The following is a 23,510-nucleotide window of genomic DNA, read 5'->3' as shown; positions in this document are numbered from 1 at the left end:
ACCGGAATGTTCACTGGGCACAAATGTACGCCTAAACCACCATTTAACCATTTCCCTCTTTAAAAATATGGATATTAATTTTAGAATTACTAGATGGGAGGGGGCAGTGATTCTAAAGTTAATATCCATATTTTTAGAGAGGGAAATGGTTAAATGGTGGTTTAGGTGTACATTTGTGCCCGGTGAACATTCCGGTTTCAAAATTACGCCTAAACCACCATTTAACCAATATCCTTCTTGCAGTGATTCTAAAATTAATATCCATATTTTTCAGTTGGCTAGACTATTCTAGATATTGTTTCTTCTGTTTGCAAGGGTTTCATGGTCACATTTTTGTAGGATGATTAACATTTCTCTTCTGGGATTGGAGTGATTGGAAGATCAGTATTCTACTGTACATATTGTAATTTAGTGTTAATATATAGTAGCACGGTATGATTATATACAACTGCAGAAAACTTATGGACATACCCGCTCTTCTGCATACTATTATGACAGTTGAATCATTTTCATCAATTTTGCTAAGCCCTGAGATTTGGAGAGTGTAGATAGGGGTTTTTTGTTTTTTTTTGAGAACCTTTGGTTCTGGAATGTTGGTCATAATCAGTCACCTTCAGGGTCTGGTGCCAGAATCATCTCAGACTTTTGCTTGGAGGTAGGTGTAATTGAGAAATTGCTTCTATTGAATCAGGGGTTGTATCGCTTGATAGCAAATCTCTTGTACGTACACACAATCTGATAGATGGGAGCACTCTGTAGATAGGAAAATAATGCCTGGGTGGACTCAAAGGAGTGGGGGATTCTTTTTTAAACAGGTTTAAATTTGTAAGAATATTGAGCACCACACAAGTCCTCCTATATTGCTGTTTCTACATACAAACACATTGACTGTTACTACATAACAACCAAGGTGACGGCTTACAAAAGTGCACCCTTACCTGTTTGCTTCAGGCCTCTAAAGTAGAATTGCCTAGAACAAAAAGGGCAAAGCAAATTATATCTATCTAATATCCTTATTTGGTGTTCCTTTTTTAATTTAACACTCCACATCTGAAAGGTTTCTCTCTCTGCCTTCTCCCACCATTTGAGTCATATGGCATCTCATCATATCTATCAATTTATGCTGAACATCAAATCTGTTTACCTGCTACCGTACCTCAGACAATGTGCTATTAACATCACTGCTTTACTAAGATGTTGGCCTCTGCTGCCTCCTTCCTTGAATTCCCATGAGTCAGACCACAGAGGAGGATGATGTATCCATCATAGCCAGTGCTGAGAGTCTCTCTCCTGCATTGACATCGAGAGAGCAATTTTCAGACTTTCTGATGTAACACCTTTACACCCAAGTCTAACCCTCCTTGCAGTTAGGAATGCCTCTACCTCACTGGTCTTTACCCCTCTGACCTTGTCACTCGTGTGTCTCATAATAGATTCTTTCTAGAGCCTATACAGAGCAAGGTATGGTGGTATGTTTTGAACAAGTCTTGGGAGCCATGAGCTCTTGAGCTTCTGACACGCGCTCTGACCTTGGCCAAATCACATGGTGATTCTGCTGCAGTTTCCCCTCCTGTAAATGGGGATACTTGCCTACCTTGAAGGGATATATTAAGTATGTTGTAAAATGCATTGATGGTGAAAAGAGCTATGTACGAAGTATTATCCAATCTGTTCCTCCATGGCCATGTGACTTCTAACCGCGGCATCCCATCTTTTCTAGTCTCTCACTCCCACTGACCATTCTGTTTGCATGTTCTCTAATGTCTCACTCAATTTAATATTTCCACCTTCTTATCCTTTCCTTGGCCACACGCAAAGGATTTCCATCCACCTTTAATGTAACTGGCCAAACTTGCAGCACTGTCACAAACACTTTATTCGCCACCTGTCACTCTTCTGACATAGTACTTTAAGGAAAACTACCTGTTTACTTGGCACTCTTCCTTGTTGGTTGGTCTTGTCTCAGCAGCATTGCTTGCAATATTTCAATCATTATCAACAATTCCTTTTTCTTCTGCTGCTACCTTCCCAACTCCCTAAAATCTGCAACTACTTGCCCTTTTGTAAGCCTTTCTCTGACCATGACATACACACTAATCACCAAAACTGAGTAGTAATTTTGGGTGCCCAACTTGACACCTTAAAGGAGTCTCCGTTTTCAGAAAGTGAACACTCACTATCAGATGCCAAGTTGATACCCAAGATCACTATTTAGTTTTGCAAATCTTGGCTGGTTTAGTCTTTAACCCCTTCTTTCTTAGCAAAATGATTGTGTTGCTATCAATGTTCAAACCATGTTTTGCACAATAGCCTCAACTATTTGTAATTCATGTTTCATTAAGACAGTTGCCTAATAGCATCTGTGCATTCAGTCTTCATCAACAAAAGTTTGTCTTGACCTCTGTGTAAATCTTGGCACTCACTGATTGACTTTGTCCTCCTGAATAGTCTCTGTAACTGTTCAGGTGTCCGGTTTCTTTTCATTGTGGTTCTTCCCCCTGTAACACTGCTTTGTCTCTGGTGATTCCTCCTATTGAAACTCAAGAGCTCAGTTGTAAGCCCTTTACTTCCCTCCTTCTCTCACTTGTATTTTAACTGCTACTTTTTCCTGTTTATCCTGATAAATGTTTCAACTGGTTCAGCACAATACATAGTAGATGGTAAATCCACTTATAACCAGTTTTCTGGGATTTCTTTAGTCTTGTCTATCCCACAGTGTTAGCCATGTGAACTCCATTGAATCAGTGTTAGTTCATAGTTGTTTCTGTATATTATATCCTTTAAATCAGTGGTTTTCAAACTGTGGGTCGCAACCAAGTACTGGGTCACGGAATGTAAGGCACTGGGTTGCGGTGGCTTTGCTCAGCGCCACCGACTGGGCCGTTAAGTCCCATCGGTGGTGCTGGCCGGCTAAGGCAGGCTAGTCCCTACCTGTTCCAACACTGTGCTGCACCCTGGAAGCAGCCAGCAGCAGGTCCGGCTCTGGAGGAGGGCAGGGGGACGGTGCTTGTGGGCAAGAACCACGCAGAGGCACTTGCACACCTCTACCTAGGAGCCGGACCTGCTGTTGGTCACTTCTGGGGTGCAGCACAGTCCGTGGTACTAGGACAAGTGGGAAGCCTGCCTTTGCACCCTGGCTGCGCCACTGATCGGAAGCCACCGGAGATAAGCCCGTGCCGCAGTTCCCTGCCCCAGCCCTGAGCCCCCCTCAAACCCAGAGCCCCTTTCTGGACCCCAACCCCCTCATCCCCAGCTCCATTGGGTCGCGCTCATCAACAGTTTTCTTCAACTTGGTCTCCAGAAAAAAAGTTTGAAAACCACTGCTTTAAATTACCACTCTTACGCTGATTGTCAAGGCTCTGCTTACTTCAGCCATGTTCCTTACGGATTAATCTTTCACCTAAATATCGGTCAAGGGTTTGTGGGAAAAATTTCAAACTCCGTTCTGCCTTCTGATATCCCATTTTGCCTTCCGTTCCCATAACCATGGCCCTCTCCTTGACTCTGAACTCCCCATATATGTTTTGGCTGCAAACTTGTGTATTGTCACTTCTGTAACGTTGCCTCTGTGTACCCCCTCCCCTCCCCGTCTTGATGCCACCTCTGCAGAGTTCTTTATCTTGCTTTGAATACTGTAACTCCTTTTAAAGTTTCTCAAGTTCCTGTTTATGTTCCAACATGTGCAAAATGTTGCTTTCCACATATGTGTAGAGTGGAAAGATCTCCAAGCATATACCCAGGCTCCCTACTCATTTCAGGGACCAGATTGACATTGCCTTGTTTTTAAAAACCAGCCATAGACGTTTCATTCTGCCTCTTGAATCTTGTCTCTTTGCTCTCCATCTGCGCCCTCTACTCATTTACTAAATAAGATGATGTTGAGAGAGAGAGAGAGATTCTTGTGTGTGTTCAAGAACTTTTTATACAGCTTCTCCCATTTGGAGCAGTCGCATTGTTTCTCTACATTTTTAAAATCTCATTTGTGTTCTTAACTTTGCTGTTAATTTAATAACTGTATTTAACCCTGAGGTGTTTCAGATACAGTTGTGTGAAAGACGCTATTCCTCGTAAACCTCTTTGTATAAATATCAGTGCGCTAGTCTACAGCAGTGGTTCTCAACCTTTTTTAATTTGCGGACCCCTAAAAAACTTCCAATGGAGATATGGACCTCTTCAGAAATTTCGAATGGAGGTGCCAGACACCTTTGGAAATCTATTGTCGGCATATATAGTTGAATTCTGTCCTGTCACTTTTCAGTCTGTCTTTTGCGGACCCTTTAGATTGAGTCCATGGACTACAGATTGAGTACTACTGATCTTATAGGACTTAGCTTTGGGCATTTGCAAGTTTCAATAAACTTTCAACCTGAACTGTCCTAACCTGATGAGCTAACTTGTACACCAGCACTAATAGTAACATTGAGGTTCCAAATTTTCAAAATGTTTTGAACGTTCCTAACTGACGAAATTAGAAAGTTTTAAATGTTTCAAGAACTCTTGGAGCCAAGCTTTTCTCCCTTAACTGCGACAAATTCAGACGGACTGCTAATGTCAATAACACAGCTAAGATGGAAATAAATGTTTTACTGGTGAAAACGGATTTCTCAGAGGATTAAGAGTGACTTCCTCCTGTAGGTTGTTGGTCTGTATTCAGGTCCACCAGTTGTGAGCAAAGATTATATCTAGTGGCTTTTTACTATGTTTCACTTTGTAGTGGATAGGTGGTTCATGTGGCTGACTTTCCTCTTTATTAGTGTCGCCCTTCGTGGTAGTTGCACTAGAGGAGCAAGGTATTTCATTAAAATAGATTGTGCTCCGTTCCCATCCCTGGTAGTGGGGAAAGTTAGCACTCTTTGTGGGTAAAAAATACTTCTGTCCTCATGGCTGTAAATTCGTCACATTTCAGTGCTAATCTTTGTTTTGCTTTTTAAAAAAGGGATTAATTGAAAGCTAAAAGATGTCTAGCCAGAAATGCATGTATAGACAGAATGAGTCCCCAGTTCTGGTTAGGGCCTCCGGATGCTGTGGCTATAGAAGGTAGTAGACTTCCCCTTGTGATAGATTTTTGACATGTTCTTTTTCTGGAAAGCGCTGATCCTTAGGGCCTAGAACTGCTGTAGCACATTTTTAAAACTTACAAAGTAAAATTCTAAAGTGTACAACTTGCTTTGTAAGTCAATCTAAAAGAAACAGATGTCACCAGTAGAATAGTGAGAGCACACTACAATGCATAAACAGATCTGACCTTGGATAGACTGAGAAGAGGTCAAAAGTTGAGGTCTTTCATGCAAAACTCCCTGTCACTTCTTCCCATTTAAACCAGAGGACTATTAGCATGCACACTTCAACAGGTTGGCTGCAGCAATATCTCAGAGGAGGATGATCTCTCATTACTGAGGGCCCTAAGTTACTATAGGGCTTTATTGGTCAAATCAAATATCCTAAATTTCAGTTAGAACCTATCTGGCAACAAATGCAGATGGCCAAACTCCGATAGTGCACGTTTCTGAATGAACGTGTTTCTGAGTAGAACATAGCTTTTTGCTATCTGCAATTTTTTTAAAAAATGGAGTACCTTAATCAGGTAACTTAATTTGAAAGAATATAAAGATCTCTATGTGAAATTAGGCTGTCTGACTTGTTTCAGTATATGCAAATTTGATCCCTTTCCTCAACACTGGAATCTTGTGTTGGGAAAAAGATATTAAGCTGAATTTGAAGTTCAGTTATTTGTAGGCATAGGTATCTTTTTAAACAAAAAAAAAAGTTTGCTTACGTAAGTGGGTCAACTATATCTGAAGATGACATTCAATAATCATACTGAATCCAGGTTCAGATGCCTTGTTTTCCTTTCAGCTTCCTTCTCTACTTCTCTCATCTGACCTGATCACAGAATAACTCTATAAAGGTGCCTGCAAATGTACATTAATGCTTAACCATCCTAATTTATTTGTTACAAAGACAGAAAAGTCAAGAATGGCTCTAGTGGTCCTCAGTGTGCACATGTGCACTGCACTAATGTTGTTCTTTTGCTCTGAGCATAAGAATTATAAAATCCTAGGACCAAAAATCCCAACTTAAAATTGCCGTCTGCATTTCACACATTTCTTAATAACATGGTCACAGCTAAACCTCATAAAATTCAGAGCACATTCCATATAGCACTTCCTGTCATTACACTCAACTCCACAGAAAATTCCAAATATCTGATTAAAAAAAAAAAAAAAAAAAAGTAACTGTCCACAAATCTTGTATGGGATTCTCCTTTTAGGGTCTGGAAGTCTTTTTTTTCACTGATTTACAATAATCAAGTGAAGGTTGAAGTTCTGCTTAGACTGCATCAGTCTTTTGCATTAAACATACCCAGAATAAGTTAATTTTGGTCATCCCGTGTGCATGGACGTTATGTACCACTCCATTTTTAACCAAGATGTGCTTTGTATATATCCCAGGTAGATATTTGCACTCATTTCAATGTCGTCATTGCTTCCCCTTCAGCTCGTCATTGCTAGTATTGGCCCTTTGGTAGTTCTCACTGTATAGTAGCTCATGTAGTATGTTATGTCCTTTCTGAAAAAATTAAAAATGCTTGGTTACTATCAACCAGTAGACATTCTGTGTGTATAATGGCAACTAGGTGGAGGCCTCTACTGACCAATTTTTCAAGTTTTTTTTTAAATCTGCTGATGTCACTTTGCATGAACAGGGCTTGATGCACTGTGGCCCCAAACTGATTAAGGCTTCTAGCTGTTACATTATGTAAATGTTAAATAACCATTTAAAAATTCAGCATCACAGATAAAGGTGTGCTCTGTGAAAACCAGTGGCATGAAGGTATGTATTGCTTTCAAATAACCTATATTCCTCCATATTTTTGGCAGGCTGTTTTCTCACAGCTTAAATTAAGTGGTTTGCAGCTGTAATGGCACCAAGTTTAGCTCTTTGTTTTCATAACCTTGATCTGTAAGCAGAAGATTACAATCACTCTCCTGAAACTACAGGTAAAAATCTCTTCTCAAATCTACTCTGTGGAACCCCATTCTAGTCTTCTCTCCTTACATGCACAGCTCTCCCATTGAATATCTGACTTCAGATATGCCTCGTGGCTCTCTCGAGGTGGAGGGTGAGTACTCTTCCCTTGAAAATAAAATTGGTAGGTGGCTGTTTTTTAAGTCTTATCCAGTCGCTGAAGGCCTAGTTAAGGATCATAACTCCAAAGAATCTTTCTCCCACATGGGAGAAAAGTTAATGGTCACAGGAGCTGAGCTGAGTTCCAGCACTTCCACAAAAGAAACGTTCAAGTTTGTTCCCTGAAAACCATAACTGATGTGAAGGGTGCATGAATGAAATAGATTAGAGGAACTAAAATATGAAAGAGAATAAATGAGGATCCGTTTGAACCTATTCTGAAGTTCATTCTTGTTCCACATCTACAATTTGTGCTCTATTGCTCAACCCAGAGCAATGATGCAGTGTTATGAAAATTTCCCTGCTTTCCCATCTGCCCCATGCGCTACTTAAAAGTGCATTAGAGGGGATTCTCTTTCTGTTCCCTGTTTTCTGCTCAGAACCACAATACATTCTGTGGGGGGTGTAGTGTTATACGCTGTTGTAAAGATGTGTGGTCCCTTTCTACACTGCTGTTGATACCACAGTGGAGCTGCACTAGTGGTGAATGTAAACATCTGACTTTGGCAATGCAGATGTATGCTAAGAGTTTCCATTTTATATCATTGGTAAATGACACTTTAACTGTTTTTTTCCCTTAGGAGACACATTGGCTATGAGTAGGGCTCTACCAAATTCTCCATTTTGGTCAATTTCATGGTCATAGGATTTTAAAAATCATAAATTTCATGATTTCAGCTATTTAAATCTGAAATTTCCCTGTGCTGTAATTGGGGACCTGACCCAAAAAGGAACTGCGGGGAGGTCACAAGGTTATTGTAGGGGGGGTTGCCGGACTGCTACCCTTACTTCTGCGCTGCTGCTGGCAGCTGCAGCGATGTCTTCAGAGCTGGGCAGCTAGAGAGCGGCGGCTGCTGGCTTGGAGCCCAACTCTGAAGGCAGAGCCATTGCCAGCAGCAGTGCAGAAGTAAGGATGGCATGGTATGGTATTGCAACCCTTACTTCTGTGCTGCTGTCTGCAGAGCAGGGCCCTCAGTCACCAGCTGCCACTCTCCAGCCACCCAGCTCTGAAGGCAGCAATGCAGAAGTAAGGGTGGCATGGTATGGTATTGCCACCCTTACATCTGCACTACTGCTGGCAAGGCGCTGCCTTCAGAGCTGGGCTCTCAGCAACAGCACTGCTCTCCGGCTTCCCAGCCCTGAAGGCAGCGTAGAAGTAAAGGTGGCAATACCAGGACCCCTCTAAAATAACCTTGTGACCGCCCCTTGCAACTCCCCTTTGAATAAGGACCCCCAATTTGAGAAACACTGGTCCGCCCCTCCCCCCCACCACCACGATGAAATCTATATAGTATAGTGTAAAAGCACACAAGACCAGATTTCGCTGAGGGGAGGCCAGATTTCATGGTTTGTGATGCGGTTTTCATGGCCGTAATTTCATAGGGCACTCACTATAAGCCCTGGTCATTAGGATTTTTAGACTTTTTTAAATGTTTTACCTACTCATGTCAATGTAGGTTGTAGTCAAACTGAAATAAAATGGTAGTGGTACTCGTTCAAGCTTTACTCACTTGGCTCTCAGAATAAGAACCTTCACAGTGGATTGTATTGATCTTCAAAATAGGATCATGCATATCTTCTTCACACCCCCTTGGTGGGATTTGGGTGCCATCGCAGGCTTCCCTATAGCGTGGCTTCCGAGGATCAGACTGGGAAAAATTATAAATGGTGGTACACTCCAAAGCTCCACTCCCAACCCAAGCTTTGGACCTTTGTGATAGCAATCGGATGTTACTGACAGTAGATTGTGCAGCTCTTCATATGATTGTGTCTCCTTTCTTGCATGCTGTGATCATCTAAATGCAGTATTACAAATTTACTATTGATCAGAAATGCAAATTACCTGTGGCATTGTTTCAGGTTGCCTAGAGACCTAGGCAGATATTACTGAATCAATTTAGATTTTGTTCATATTTTGCAGGTTATTTTTGCAACCATAAAGATTAAACTCTTTTTAAATAAAACCTTAAATTCTGAAGGACAACATGGTAGCCACAAGGAAAAAGTATTGGCTTGCTGGGCTGCTTGTTTGTCATTAGGCTTTTAACTAGGGCTGTTGATTAATCACAGTTAACTCACGTGATTAACTTTAAAAAAAAAAAAAAAAAAAACACCATGATTAATCGCAGTTTTAATCCCACTGTTAAACCATAGAATACCAATTGATGTTTGTTAAATATTTTGGATGTTTTTCTACCCTTTCAGATATATTGTTTTCAATTACAACATAGAGTACAAAGTGTACAGTGCTCACTTCATATTATTTTTATTACAAATATTTGCACTGTAAAAATAAGAAATATTTTTCAGTTCACCTCTACAAGTACCATAGGACAATCTCTTTATCATGAAAGTGCAACTTACAAATGTAGATTGTTTTTGAGTGCAGTTGTGTTTAAAAAAAAAAAAAGAAAAAAAGAAAAATTTTAGAACCTACAAGTCCACTCAGCCCTACTTTTTGTTCAGCCAGTCACTAAAAGGAACAAGTTTGTTTACATTTATGGGAGATAATGATGCCTCCTACTTGTTTACAATGTCACCTGAAAGTGAGAACAGACATTCACATGGCACTTCTGTAGCCAGCATTGCAAGGTATTTGTGTGCCAGATATGCTAAACATTCGTATGGCCCTTCATGCTTTGGCCACTATTCCAGAGGACATGCTTCCATGCTGATGACACTCGTTAAAAAAAATAATGCGTTAATTAAATTTGTGACTGAACTCCTTTGAGGAGGATTGTATGTCTCCTGCTCTGTATTTTACCCGCATTCTGTTGTATATTTCATGTTATAGCAGTCTCGGATGATGACCCAGCATGCAGTTCATTTTAAGAATACTTTCACTGCAGATTTTACAAAACGCAAAGAAAGTACCAGTGTGAGATTTCTAAGGATAGCTACAGCACTCGACCCAAGGTTTAAGAATCTGAAGTGCCTTCCAAAATATGAGAGGGGCAGGGTGTGGAGCATGCATTGAGAAGTCTTAAAAGAGCAACATTCCGATGCAGAAACTACAGAACCTGAACCACCAAAAATGAAAATGAGCTGCTGGTGGCATCTGACTCAAATGATGAAAATGAACATGTGTTGGTGTGCACTGCTTTGGATCGTTATAAAGCAGAACCAGTCATCAGCATGGATGCATGTTCTCTGGAATGGTGGGGTTTGGGGTACAGGAGGGGGCTCTGGGCTGGGATAGGCTGTTGGGGCATGGGGGGGAGGGCTCTGGCTGGGGGTGTGGGCTCTGGGGTGGGGCTGGGGATGAGGGGCTCGGGGTACAAGAGGGGACTCTGGGCTGGGATTGAGGGGTTCAGAGGGCAGGAGGGTTGTGGCAGGGGATTGGGGTGTGGGGCAGGTTCAGGGGTGCAGGCTCCAGGTGGCACTTACCGCAAGCAGCTCCTGGAAGTATGTTTCCCCCTCCCGCTCCGGGGTGCGGCCAGGTGGCTCTGTGCGTTGCCCTGTCCTCAGGCGCCACCCCTGCAGTTCCCATTGGCCAGGAACTGCAGCCAATGGGAGCTGCGGGGGCAGCGCCTGCCGACGGGGCAGTGCGCAGAGGTGCCTGGCTGCGCCTCCTTGTGCTACGTAGGAGCCTGAGGGGAGTCACACTGGCTGCTTCTTGGGAGCTGCACGGAGCGGGGCAAGCCCCCGACCCCACTCCCCAGCTGGAGCGGGGCAAACTCAGTGATGCAAGATTTCATGTTTTTCATTTCTTCTGTAGCCAGTAGCTGCTGACAGTGCAACATTAGTCAGATAAGCAGGACAGGTAATAAGTAGCAGCTCTGGTTTCTGGTTGAGTTTAAACTCCAATGCAATCTTAGCCATGTAGGAAGCAGAATCTGTGTTAGTTGTGGCTAAATTTTCCCAAGTTTGTTGGTATGTCTCAAACATGTCCATTACTGCTGCTTTGACAAAACAGATGTCAGCTGAGCAGATGAATGTCACACTGAGTACAAAACAGTGTGGGTTTATTTGCTTTGAAATAAAAAAATGAAAACAAAAGGCCAAGAATTGGATGGTCCAAAGCATCAGGAGACTCGTCAAAACTCGGATTAGACAACGTATTTCCATTTGTTTGTTCCATCAGTTTAGATACTAAAGCATTGTCGTTATCTTTCAGATATGTGAGTGAGATTGTCTGTCTGCATTAGGAAGGGTTTTTGCTGCTGGACAGCGTTGTCTCACAAAGTCACCAATAGGCTCCTCCGCAATTAACAGCGATTGTCAGCAATTTGTGAAACAAAGAGCACACACACATTTGTTGACACAATTGTGCTGTGTCTTCTTTCATTAAAGCCCTGGTGAAAACTCCTGATATTGACTGTTTACCCCAAAGCTGACTTTCTTCTTAAGCTTCTTGTCACTTGCTTTTGAAATGCTCCTTTATTTTGTCAGTGCGAGCACAGACCTAAATGCTGCATTACTTGCAGCGCAATGCATCCTCTTCGCTCCCGTCTTTACTTTCCTTGAAAATTTCTAAGCACTGATTTTCTTGTTGATATTCAGGCATAGATTTGTGTTTTTTGCCCCAGGTTTCCCTCTTTATCTGCAGAGGATTTATTGTTTAAATTCAGTGCTGCACTGAACGGACACAAAGGAACAGGTGGGCAGAATCTCCTTTTGAGGCAATCATAGACTGTCTATGCTACCGCAGTAAGTTGACCTAAGTTAAGCAACTCCAGCTACGTGAATAACATAGCTGGAGTCGATGTATCTTAGGTCGACTTACTGCAGTGTCTCCCATCGACTTACCTTACTCCTCTCATTCCTGGTGGAGAACCGGGGTTGACTGGAGAGCGTTCTGCCATTGATTTAGGTCTCCACTAGACCTGCTAAATCGACTCCCATCCCCCCAGTGCATCGATTGCCAGAGCATCGATCCCGCGGTAGTGTAGACATAGCCATAGTCTGATATTAATGTTTGATTTTTCCAACCTCGACTGTGTGTGTTCTGTGTTTAACTGCAGTATTGCTTCAGTCTTGGAGCTGCAGGACACAATAGTTGCGGAAAGTATTAGTGTTCAGCAAAAATAAGCACCCAAAAAATGAGTGGATTGATAACGGGTGTATATGAGTAAAAACCCAAACTCTTTTAATTAAAAAAAAAAAACTTGAAAATTTATTGGTCAAAATTAGTAAAAACTGAAAATGCAGTGCACTATGCATGAGCTGCACCTCCAGAGTGATGAGGGTTAGATTAATGAGTGGATGTAATTTGTCCTATTTTAGCAAATTATGCTTTCAGGATCCTAGCAAGTGAAGCCCTCAGTTGTGCTAAATAATGTGGGGTTACCACAAGTCATTGCTACACAGAATCATAAGGGTTCTGGCTAGAGGGAAAACATGGTGTCTCCTAATCCTGCCATTAACTCAAGTTTAAACTGTTAGTAGCTGTCTCCACTAAACCTCTTAGACTGTTTTACATTTTAGTTATCCCTTGATTGAAGAAGCCCCTATTTATGTTTAAACCTAAGTTTATTCTTTCTGCACAGATAAGAGATAGTACTTAAGATCAGGGGTTCTAAGCTCTCTCCTGTGGACTTAGTGCCTTGGTTGTATGTTATGTATTCTTAGGATGGTTTAAGGGACTGGTTCCTGTAACGCTTCCCAGGAAGTCGCAGTTCTCGATGAAGCATTACAACAGCCAGCACAAAGGATTGTCTTAAGAGCTGACAGATGCTGTGCTATAAGGGGGCACGGTTTCCTGGTACCTCCATTTGTGGTTGTGAGCAAGTTGAGAATCTCTCTGTCCTAGATTTTGGTGGGTCTCCTTTTGGTATTTGTTACACCACAATCAGCTCTCTTCACCCTTGCCGTCTTCTTAAGCTGTTCATGCTTTTAATGTATGCATCTTATCTTGGTGTGCCCTCTCTTCTTTCTACTGTAGTCTTGTGATCTTCTGGATTTTTTGCAGCAATTGAATGTCCTTTTTTAAAAACTGATCAGTACTGTACACAGTACCTAGGGCTGGACAAGGGCCTTTATACATTTAAGCCATTTTAGTGCTGACTATTTAATACATCTCCTTATTCTTTTCACTCCTTGTGTTGCTATATGGTGCAATCAGTTTGGTGGCATTGCTAGTATAATACTTTATTTCATCCAGCTGTGTTCCACTGAACTTTGCCTGTTTTGGGTTACTTGAAGTGCTCAGCCTTCTGCACTGTTGTGCTGTTATATCTTACTCTCGGTAACCCAAAGATCTAAATCTGAATCTAAAATTACAGGAGTGTTTGCTTTTTAATGGAACTAGAATTTATTTAGTATTTTGGCATAAAGGTTTTTGTATTTCATTATGACTTCGAGAACTATTATTGAAGTATGTATTGCAATGTAAGAGATAATTCACATGAGGCACTTATTCCTATAGGATAGGAAACTTGATCTAAATTAGACAAGCTGTTTCCATATATCTATTCTAGACTCCCTTGGTGGGAAAAGTCAAATTCATGTGGAATAGAGTGTAGGATGCTATAAAGATCACAGTCAATTATACAAGGTTAGTAAAGAAGCACAATATATCTGCTTCTGTATAATCAATCAAATGATAGGATTGATTATTAGTTCAAAAAATCAAAAACAAATTACTTTTGAGGAAAGCATAGTTAAAAACAGATGAGTCTAATGGGATGTAATTTTGTCATATTTAATAAAAAGGCAAGAGTAAATTAAGCTTGGGTTATTCATTATGTAAAAGCTTCAAAACAGAGCATATCTATTGTCTGCATTTTCTTGTGGTATCTCTTTATTCTGTCTTCTGGCTGAATGCAGATGAGTATCCACTCCAGTTTTTTGCAATATCTTGAGATATATAACTGAAGTTTGGCAAGACAAAGGATTACATCTGCCTTAAATATTTATTTAATAGGCATGTTATATTTTCTCTATAAATAAGTAAATCTGACTGAACATTAGTTGTTTCATGGCAAAAATTTGGTCCTAGATCTACATGTTGAAATTCAGGTGACAACTTGATATTGGTCTAATTTTGGAAAATTTCCTCTCAGCCACCTTGTCCGCCAACTAAATTAGACTAAAGTAGGAAGATAAGGGAAGCCACCCAAAGATCAGATTCATACATGAAAAGCCTAGGAAGGAAATTCAACCAAAATTGCTCCAGGTCCCAGATTTGGAGATAGCTTACTTCAACAAACTACTGTACCTCCCTCAAAACAAGCTGAATAAGGGATCATGAGAATTAAATTTCAAAGCTCTGACTGTTTACAAATTCCCCTATAAATACTTTGGAATCTAGTCAAACTGATGTTACCAGTGTAGTGTCTAGGCCTTGTCTAAATTAGTGTAGTGTAGTGTTTAGGCCTTGTCCACATATACAGGCATATGCTGCCAACCTGGTTTGGAGGGATAATCTTTAAACATAAGGATATTCTAATGTCCTTTGTATTTGCAGTAAGACTGTCCACTAAGGTATCATTGTGATAGTAGGATTTTTGGTGATGTGGAAACTTGTCCATTAGGAACTCAAACTATCAGTTTTCTACATAGATTAATGCTCAGACATCAAATGGTGGTACACGGTCGTTATCAGTGTGGGATGAGTTGAACTTCTTGTGGTGATGAAAGCTTATGTCACTATATACTTCCCTAATTTATCCACCATAAGGAAGGATAGGTGCTAATGTGTAAAGCTTTTTAGGTACAACTGTTGAATTTCGTGCTTGTGTATCACACTGGAAACTGAACATTTTCAGCAGAAGTGCCATACTTCGGAATCTGTTCACTTCTCAGTGGGGACACAAGTTTCCATCAACATGAACAGAGTTTATGAAATAATGCACACTGAGGAAACAATAGACCTTCATGACTGAAATGCTTGGTTTTACCTGAACCTGTTTTTTAAATGGGATTGGCTTTTTCATTGCAGCTTTACCAAAGTAATCTATTGCCATAGGAACAAAACCAAAGTTATATCAGACTTGTTTCTAAGATTATCTTGAGTCAGAATAGAAAACTTTTCCAGAAGGATTATGATGTGATTGGTGGATTTAAACTTGGCATATGAGTTCCCCCACATTTTCCTATCCTCCTCCACACACTGCTTAAGTTACTGAAAGAGGCTATGAAGAGAAACAAATGTGAGGATGAGGAAGTATTAGTCTCATATTACCAGTTTAATGGTGATAAATGGAAATAAGTCTCCTAAAAATATTCAAAATTATACCACCTTCTCTCCCCCCCTTCCCCCCCCCCCCCCCCCCCCAAAAAAAAAAAAAAAATCTGGTGGAAGTGGTACAGGGACTTCTTTGACAGACCCAGGTTCATCTGGGGTTTAAATTATTTTTTCATTATCCTCTTGTTTTTATATATTATGCCAGTTTTATGATGCAAATTGGATTAAAACTTGACTTTATAAAGAAAATAGTAGCAACTATGGGACCAGCCATGGGCTTCAGGAGCCACACTCTTAAATAACATGTAGGAAGCTTTATTATAAGTGGTGGAGGTAATGATGACTGTAGTTAAGGTTGCCCAACACTTTCCATATACGACTCTGTTTTCAGTTGCTTATAACTTTGCCGATCTCTAAGCATTTGGACTGAAATTTACCATACAGTGCTGCAGAAGTGTTGCATAAGAACAGAAGAATTGACAGGACACCTATCTGACCCAGTATGACTTTAGCCACTAATTGAGACTTCAGAAAAAAGTGCAAGAAACTTGGAAAACTATGGATTAACTTGCCAACAAGGGATCTTTGTGAACTGCAGAGGCCAGTGAGGAAGGCACAGACACCTGGAATTTTGATCAAGTGGCTGCAACTTTAATCCCTTAACAGAATAATTTTCTCAAGGCCATTTGTCCTCGGAGCACTGGGGAAGGCAATAGATGACTCACCTGTCATCTACCCCCGCAGTATCAATGCTCAGATCCAGAGCATCGTGTTCACAGTACTCAACCCACCCACTCAAAATAAGACCTCATCAAAGTCTGTATTATTCCAATCCCTACTGCATTTTACAGTGGTGGGTAGAGTGGAAAGAGGTCCTCTTCTGCTTAGCCTGGCCCTTAATTAATTGCCCAGTGTCCCAGCCAGCCAAACCAGGAGCCTGTTGCAGGCACCTGGGTTGCTCAGTGAGAGCTCCTCAGTTAAGCAGAGCTATCCCATTGGCTGAGTGGTGTCATGGGGCTGCCAAGTGGCTGTAGCCTTTCCACCTATCCCTACCCCAGAAAGCCATGTTGGCTGGAAAAGCCAGCTTGCCCTTCTTCCTAAACTTTACAGTCATTGGTTGGCTTACGCCCTAAAGCACAAAAATTTGTATGTCTTTAATAAACAAAACACCCCCCTTTACCCCTCCATGTCATGTAACTGTGAATGTTCTCATTATCCATATAGATGACAAGTCTTTTCTGAGATCTGTTAAGCTCTTGACCTCAGTGCCTTGCCAAGAACTCATTGCCTCAAATTAATTCTGTTGACGTAAAAAAAAAAAATAAAAATCTTGTAGTCAGTTTTAAATTTCTTACCTTTCAATTTCATTGAATGTCCCTTTTTGCTCTTGTATTAGGGTCAATTGGAGTGCCCAGTTTACCACCTTTATACTGTTCTATTAATATGTATATCTTCTCTCCAAACATAGTCCCAACCTTTTCGATCTCTCTTTTTATAGAAGTCTTTTACCTCAAATTGTTTTTTTCATCTCTCTCTGGACTTCTGTTTATGCTGCAGTATGTCTTTAAAAAAAAAAAAAAAAAATTGATGCCAGGTTACCAGAATTGATTAGGTAATGTGGCATTTAGACTATCTTTGGTATTTTCTGTCCCATTTCTTATACGTCCTGAGTCCTGACATCTTGCTTGCTTTTTTTGACTACTGCTGCACATTGAGCTGTTTACACTGATGGCATGGTGTCTTTCCTGAGTGTCACTACTTGCCACTAAATTTATATATTATAGTGCCACTCCTAATTACTGCCACATTAATACCAAGTAGGAAATGAACAGTATCTGGTCATAAAATCATTCTGCACATTTCAGGCTGGCAGGTATTGCAGAAGCATTGTGTTTGGCCCCTAGTTAGTCATTGAAGAGCATCTTGTCTAGCTTCTGCAACTAGGTGGTGTTGGACAGGTAGATCTCTCCAGTCTACATCCACTTCTGCTGCCATAACACGTGGCTCTTGAAGATGGTGGTAAATGCCCATTGAGAATTTCCCATAATCATTTTTCTGAGTTAATGAATTAGAATCTTCTTATATTGAGAGCTGAATCCAGCAACTTGATTTTTATGGTGCTATTTATGAGGGCCATGGGCACAAACCTAATAGGAACAGTTGTGACTTGGGTTGCAGCTGATTTTTCACCTCTTCCATGCCACAAATTCATTTATCTTTCATTTCAGCTAGACTTTTGGAAAACTCCTCTAGTTTTCCCATCCGTTGGCTAAACAAGAAGTTGCAAACACATGCCCAACCTTCCAAAGGAATTACAGGGAATAAATTCTAGAGAGCCCAAAACTAGATTAAAGTAAAATAGGAGGAATAACTAATTGACAAGTCAGTGAGAGCAAGTACAAGTGTGTGCACCAGGGTTTCACACTAAATGAGTGCAGAACAAATCTGTGAAAACCCATCACTTTCCTACAAGCATATTGTACAGGGCCTGATATGTTAGCCACTTGCCTGCCACATACTGTTGAGCATTCTGTAAGATTGTTTGATAATAGCATTATTCAGTTTTGTGAGCTCGGGTTGAAGTTAGTCAGTCCTTAAAGTCTTTATTGGCTTGAGAAAAAAGCTTCTCTGATCTCCTTTTCTGCTATAGCATGTAAGGTTTGAACCACGTTTGGTACTTGAATAATTTGCGAATAGTGAGCAGGCTTTTGGATTAATGATTTCTGCTGTTGGATTTGTTGACTCTTGTGTCTACAGTCTTTGCTCACTGGTTGAGACTTGACATTTGGTTTTGCTTCTCCTCTTCTTGAGATGTTACTTTATTTGCTAACTTCTGAAGAATGAGTAATTCTCTCGCCTCAGCCAAGGAGCAAAGATAACATCAAATAATTGCAAGTATTACAGTTTAACAGCTGATAAGATAAATTTTGTATCCTGAAAATTACTCTGTGGTATGGTGACCAGCCTCCAACTACTGTGGATAACTTCAGTTACTGTATAGTCATCTTGAAAGTGATTTGATGCCTTTGTCCTCTTCCTGGTTTCCACACCAGATATCTAAGTCTGACTATACTGTGCACAAGGGCCTTCACCCTTACTATGTTTTAGATTCTGCTTGCTGCCGTATAGGATGGAATACTTGGTCATGTTACATACATATAAAGAAATTGCTTAGAAAGGCTATTGGTGGTTTTTGGTTTTTTGGGGGGGCACGTGAAAGGTCAGGAACACCCTGCTGCAATCCTTATGGCACATTGGCTGGGTGTAGTGGATTAATATGGTAACTGGTCTTGCTGTTGATGCCATGGGTTCAAGTTTGGCTTAGATCACAAATAATGATTTGAGATATTTAATCACTTGTCCATATGTTGAGCAAAAATTCCTTCCATTGGAAATATAAACATTTATTCTCATGAGAAGTCTTGGAGAAAGAGGTACCATAATAGGACAGAGGTGGTGTTGGAGAACTTTCACACTGCATGCTCCCTTTAGTCCTAGGCACTCACTAAGGATATCTGTTCTTCACTCTGAGCAGTCACTTACAAATGACACTGAAGAATGGCTGGAGTTGGGGGAGTACCCCATCCTTCCCCTTCTCATCTTGTTGAATTGGAATCACAAATTAGATGCCACATGGTCCATTTGGTTGTAGTTCAAACTTCCTGCCAGGGCTTAGTCTCATCCAATGCTGGTGGAGCAGCATTGCCCTACAAATACTGCACTGTCAGAGGCCACTCTTCAGATGTGACATCAAACATCTCTTTTACTCTCTCTTTGGCTGTCAAGGTGGAAGTTGGCATCAATGATTTAAAAGAATAAGATAACTACAGTGTGCTGGCAAACATTTCCCTCAAATAGGAAATGGAATCTTGGCTGACTGTAAATTATTGCTAAATAGGGCTTTTTGCATTTGCTGACACAATCGCTGCACCATCAGTATCTTGATCTGTGAAGTGCTTTGGTATACCCAGAGTAGAAGAAGCATTGTATAAAATCAAGGTCTGCTCTGTTTGTCATGGTATCAGCCCCTGCTGTTTCTGTATTAGTGTTCCCTAAATCATTAAATGTAATCGTCAGGAGCTCAGCTACTGCAGTGACGAATGCAGTATAAGAACCTATATAGAAGAGAATCTTCCAGTGCCAATAGCTGTTATCCCATTGCCCTTCTTTGGTAATGGATGCCCTGAAACATCAGGGTGAAGGAGTTCAGCGTTCACTGTTTGGTGTCTTATTTCAGCTGGAGCAGATTGCAATGCTGGGAATTATTCTGAAAGATCTTTTAGGAATTTCCTCCTTTGCCCTTAGGCTGAAAGAGAGAGATACATTCTTTCTGACTTAATGCACGCATTGCTACCTTTTCCTTTTGAATCGCATCTGCAGTGCTGTAAATGAGCAAGCTGTAATCAAACAGCCCCGTTCTTTGGTTTCCCCAAGCGACTAATCACGTTAGACTTCAATAGCAGAGCCCTAGCCTTTCTTCACTTTAATATACTGGAAGGCATGCTCAATGGCAGGCTTTAGCATCTGCTGTCTATTCATAAAGCAGATGAATTGGGTAGACTAGCTGCCAGCCATCTGATAAAAGATCTCATGGGTCTTCTCCCACTGGTAATGAAAGAAGAACCATTGTGCCCTTAACCATTCAGGTCTCTAACTTGAATAAATGGTGACATGAGTGGGGAAGGAGTTAAATCTTTCCCCTGCACCATTACACTAAAAAAGTGAAACAATAAAACATGCCAACCCATCTTGATTAATTCATATTCCATATTAAAATCCCTAGCCCAGTTTCTTGACAGGGGAAACTGTATTAAATGCTTAATAGAGAAAGAAGATCCCCTTCCCCCACCAAAGGAGGACATCTGTTTCTAACTTCAGCTTTTTATTTTTTTATCTTTCATTTTTTTTGTTGGTAAATCTCCCAGACAACAGCAGTTCTGTAGAGAGTTTAAATATGAAGGAATGGCAGGACGGGCTAAGGGCACTTCTACCGAACATTAACATCAACTTTGGTGGGCTGCCCAATCCTTCTTCCCCCTCCAACGCCAACCACAGTGTACCAACGTCCAACACTGCCACCTCCGACAGCCTGAATTGGGACAGCCCTGGCAGCTGGATGGACCCCGCAATCATCACAGGTAACCATTTCTCACTCCTTCAGCTCCACTGGCAACCATCAGCTGGGTATTGGTACAAACTAATCGGCATCTGAAAAAAAAAAGTCTGTATGCGGTGGTCTCTTCCAGCTTCCATCCACAAAACTTCAAGGAGCCAGGAATCCTTGTGGAACAAATAGGTATAATGAACCCCCACTTAGCCCTTTCCAGTGCATGCCCAGGATCTTCACAGGTGGTTAGAATGCTCAGTGCATAACTGTAGGCTTATGTTGGCGTCCCTTCTGCTGGATGGTATGTCCAGTATGTGCACTGCTGGTCTTCTGTTAATGCCTTCAGTGCCTGGACTTCCTAATTTAAAAATGAACGTACTCCACTTGTTTATAAAGCTCTGTTTTATAAGGCTGTCTGGTTGTGTATCTCTGTTAGATAGGCTGAAGCATGATTCAAGCAGGGAGAGCAGGAAGAAAAGCATGCAGTAGTGGTAGAACTGGGTTTGGGTAGGTAATGGACAGGGACCTGGGCCTTGTGATTGGGGGGTGGGAGGGTTGGCAAATGCATGATGTAAGAATATGGACTTAATGACACAAAAAGTGTTTCTAGGAGGGAAACTCTCCTATTTGGATTTAAATGTTCATCTTTGTGGGAAGGGTGAGATATAAACTGTATAAACATGTTTTCTGTGCAAACTAATTGTTTTCTCACCACTGCCATCTGTTAGGTTAAATTGACCTCCTTCACACTGAACATGTTTCTGTTGTGACTCACCTGTTTTCCTCCCACTTTTTCTTCTCTTCACAGGGATCCCAGCCTCCACAGGAAACAGTTTAGACTCCCTTCAAGACGACAATCCACCACACTGGCTAAAATCTCTTCAAGCCCTCACAGAGATGGACGGCCCCAGTGTAGCCCCATCACAGACCCACCACAGTAACCCCTTCAGCACACAGATCCCTCTGCACAGAGCCAGTTGGAACCCCTACTCTCCCCCTTCAAACCCTACCAGTTTCCATTCCCCTCCCCCAGGCTTTCAGACAGCCTTCAGACCCCCCAGTAAAACCCCCACAGATCTACTACAGAGCTCAGCGCTGGATCGTCATTAGGAAAGGAGGAGGAAAAAACATGAGAAATGCAGGAATTGCCCCACCCTGATTCCTCCCCACGCCTGCCCACCCACCATTCCCTTCTCATATCTTTCTTTCTGAAGAATCTAGTTCCTGATCAAATCTTCCCCTCCACCCCCAAATGCAATGCGATCACAGGGTCATGACCGTATATTTTTTGTTGTAAAGTTTCTGCTGATCCAGTGTTTGAAATACACTGTTTAAAAATATTTCCTTAAACATTGTAAGAAAAAAGAGAGAGAGAAATCAAAGTGCTGTCTCAGTGCTTAAAAAGAGACTATATCAGTCTGTCTTTTGCACATAATGAGCATTTCTGCCTCGCAGAAAGTCAATCTACAGTAGGGGAGAAATGTAATGCAAAAATATAGAATGAATTGCAGAAACATGAACATTTTATTTTTAATTTAAACAAAATTACTGAACATATGGAGGAAAGCAGTGGCCTTGCAGTTATTTTGCATTCAGGTGTCACTACACAGGGAAATTGCTATGTATTTTTTTGGAAGGGGGTACTTTATGTAAGTCAGTAAGAAGTTTGACAAGAAGTGGGTCAAAGGACAAAATGTGTAGAAGTAACTGGCATGTTGCTAAAGAGTGGTTTAAAGAGGGGGAAAAGTTTTTTTAAAAATTTTTGGCTTTAGATTTAAAGTAAACTTTAATGTTTTAAAAGTATTCACAGATTTAATACCTAGCATATAACATAATATAAGCAGCTGAAACACGAGTGATATTTACTTCAGTCTTTCTGTCTCCTCTGTCAATCTCTCTTTCTTTTTTTTTAAATTCACCTGATTAGGGCACTCTGGGATAGCACTGCATTGGGGCCACATGATCACCATCAGGAGCGCAACCTTTGACCTCCTCTGCCTGCAGCTTTTACTTAACCCTGTAGTTTCTGGACGTTTGTGCAGTATTGAAAAGACAGGAAAAAAAGAAACAGATAAATAAACATGGTTATAACCTGACGCTAAAACTAAAAACAAGGAAATGTACCTCTTTCTTCAGAATTAAAACTAAAATCTTAAATAAAACAGAAAACTTGATGATGACTTTGTTTTCCTTTTTCTTGGTTTTTAACTCTGCATGGGGTTTTATGGAGTACCAGCAAATCCTAGTAGATTCTTCCCATTCATTTTAAACTAAAACTACTCATTACAATAAAAGTAATTTTGTCTTCCCTGGGACTGGGGACAAATAGCACAGTGGTGACATAATAGCATGATGGCACTGAAAGCTGAGCATTGGGGGGAGTTCTAGTTACTGCTTTAAAACTTGGTTTTTCAATCCCTGTACCTCCCAATGCCTAGTGAACATTTGGCAAAGGGATGTCTTTGTTTAAAGACTCAACACCCCTCCCCTTGGGTGCAAGAGCTGTTTACGTACACGAGACCTCTAAGGGTGCATCTACAGAGTGAGCGGCAACGAGTCTCCGAGCCCAAGTCAACAGACTCTCACTGCCATGGGCTGTGTAGATGTACCCTAAGAGGTCTGCCAGGGAGCCCAACCTTGGTAGTCACAGTATTTAAAATAAGCAAACTTTTTGATGGGGTGGGGGGCGAGATTAGGGGATGACACTTTCAATCCATGATTCAAGCCCTAACTTCATGTCCTCTGCAGGAGGCTTTCCATTCTAATAGCCCCATCGTCCACAAACCAGCTGCAAACTTGGCAAGCTTCTTAGTGATAGTGACTTTAGAAAGCTACTTCCTCTCTTCTCATACCACATTACCCTTCAGTGCAGTTTTCAGAGTGGCTGCTTTTCCTAGGAGCATTTATTTACTAAGGCTTGTTAACTGAACTGAGGTTACTGGTTCTAGACAGTCATAATTGAAAATAAGCCTTGTGCTCGCAGTGCTCAGAAGAATGCTTTTCAACCTGTTCGTGCCAAAAAAATCACTTGCCTGAAAACTATCAGGTGGTTTAATGGCTTCTGGATTAAAGGCTTCATTTAACAAA

At 41.1% G+C, this 23,510-nt stretch overlaps 1 protein-coding gene across 13 annotated transcripts in view; it reads left to right on the top strand.

Annotated features, from left to right (window-relative positions):
• The window catches only part of CNOT4 (CCR4-NOT transcription complex subunit 4), a 114,176-nt gene extending 91,573 nt beyond the window's left edge, over nt 1–22,603 (top strand). For 7 of the 13 annotated variants that reach the window (XM_007069282.4, XM_007069281.4, XM_037884141.2 and 4 more), the window contains 2 exons: nt 20,242–20,454; nt 21,232–22,603. In XM_007069282.4, the coding sequence (XP_007069344.2) occupies nt 20,242–20,454; nt 21,232–21,533 (515 nt within the window). In that variant the 3' untranslated portion in view covers nt 21,534–22,603. The remainder of the gene's footprint in view (nt 1–20,241; nt 20,455–21,231) is intronic. The other 6 variants (XM_007069284.4, XM_027831399.3, XM_043545282.1 and 3 more) reach the window with 1 other exon arrangement.
• Nucleotides 22,604–23,510: the final 907 nt, after the last annotated feature.

Source organism: Chelonia mydas, chromosome 1 (assembly GCF_015237465.2).
Source record: "Chelonia mydas isolate rCheMyd1 chromosome 1, rCheMyd1.pri.v2, whole genome shotgun sequence".
Taxonomy (NCBI): Eukaryota; Metazoa; Chordata; order Testudines; family Cheloniidae; genus Chelonia; species Chelonia mydas.
This window is presented reverse-complemented; position numbering and strand designations above follow the sequence as displayed.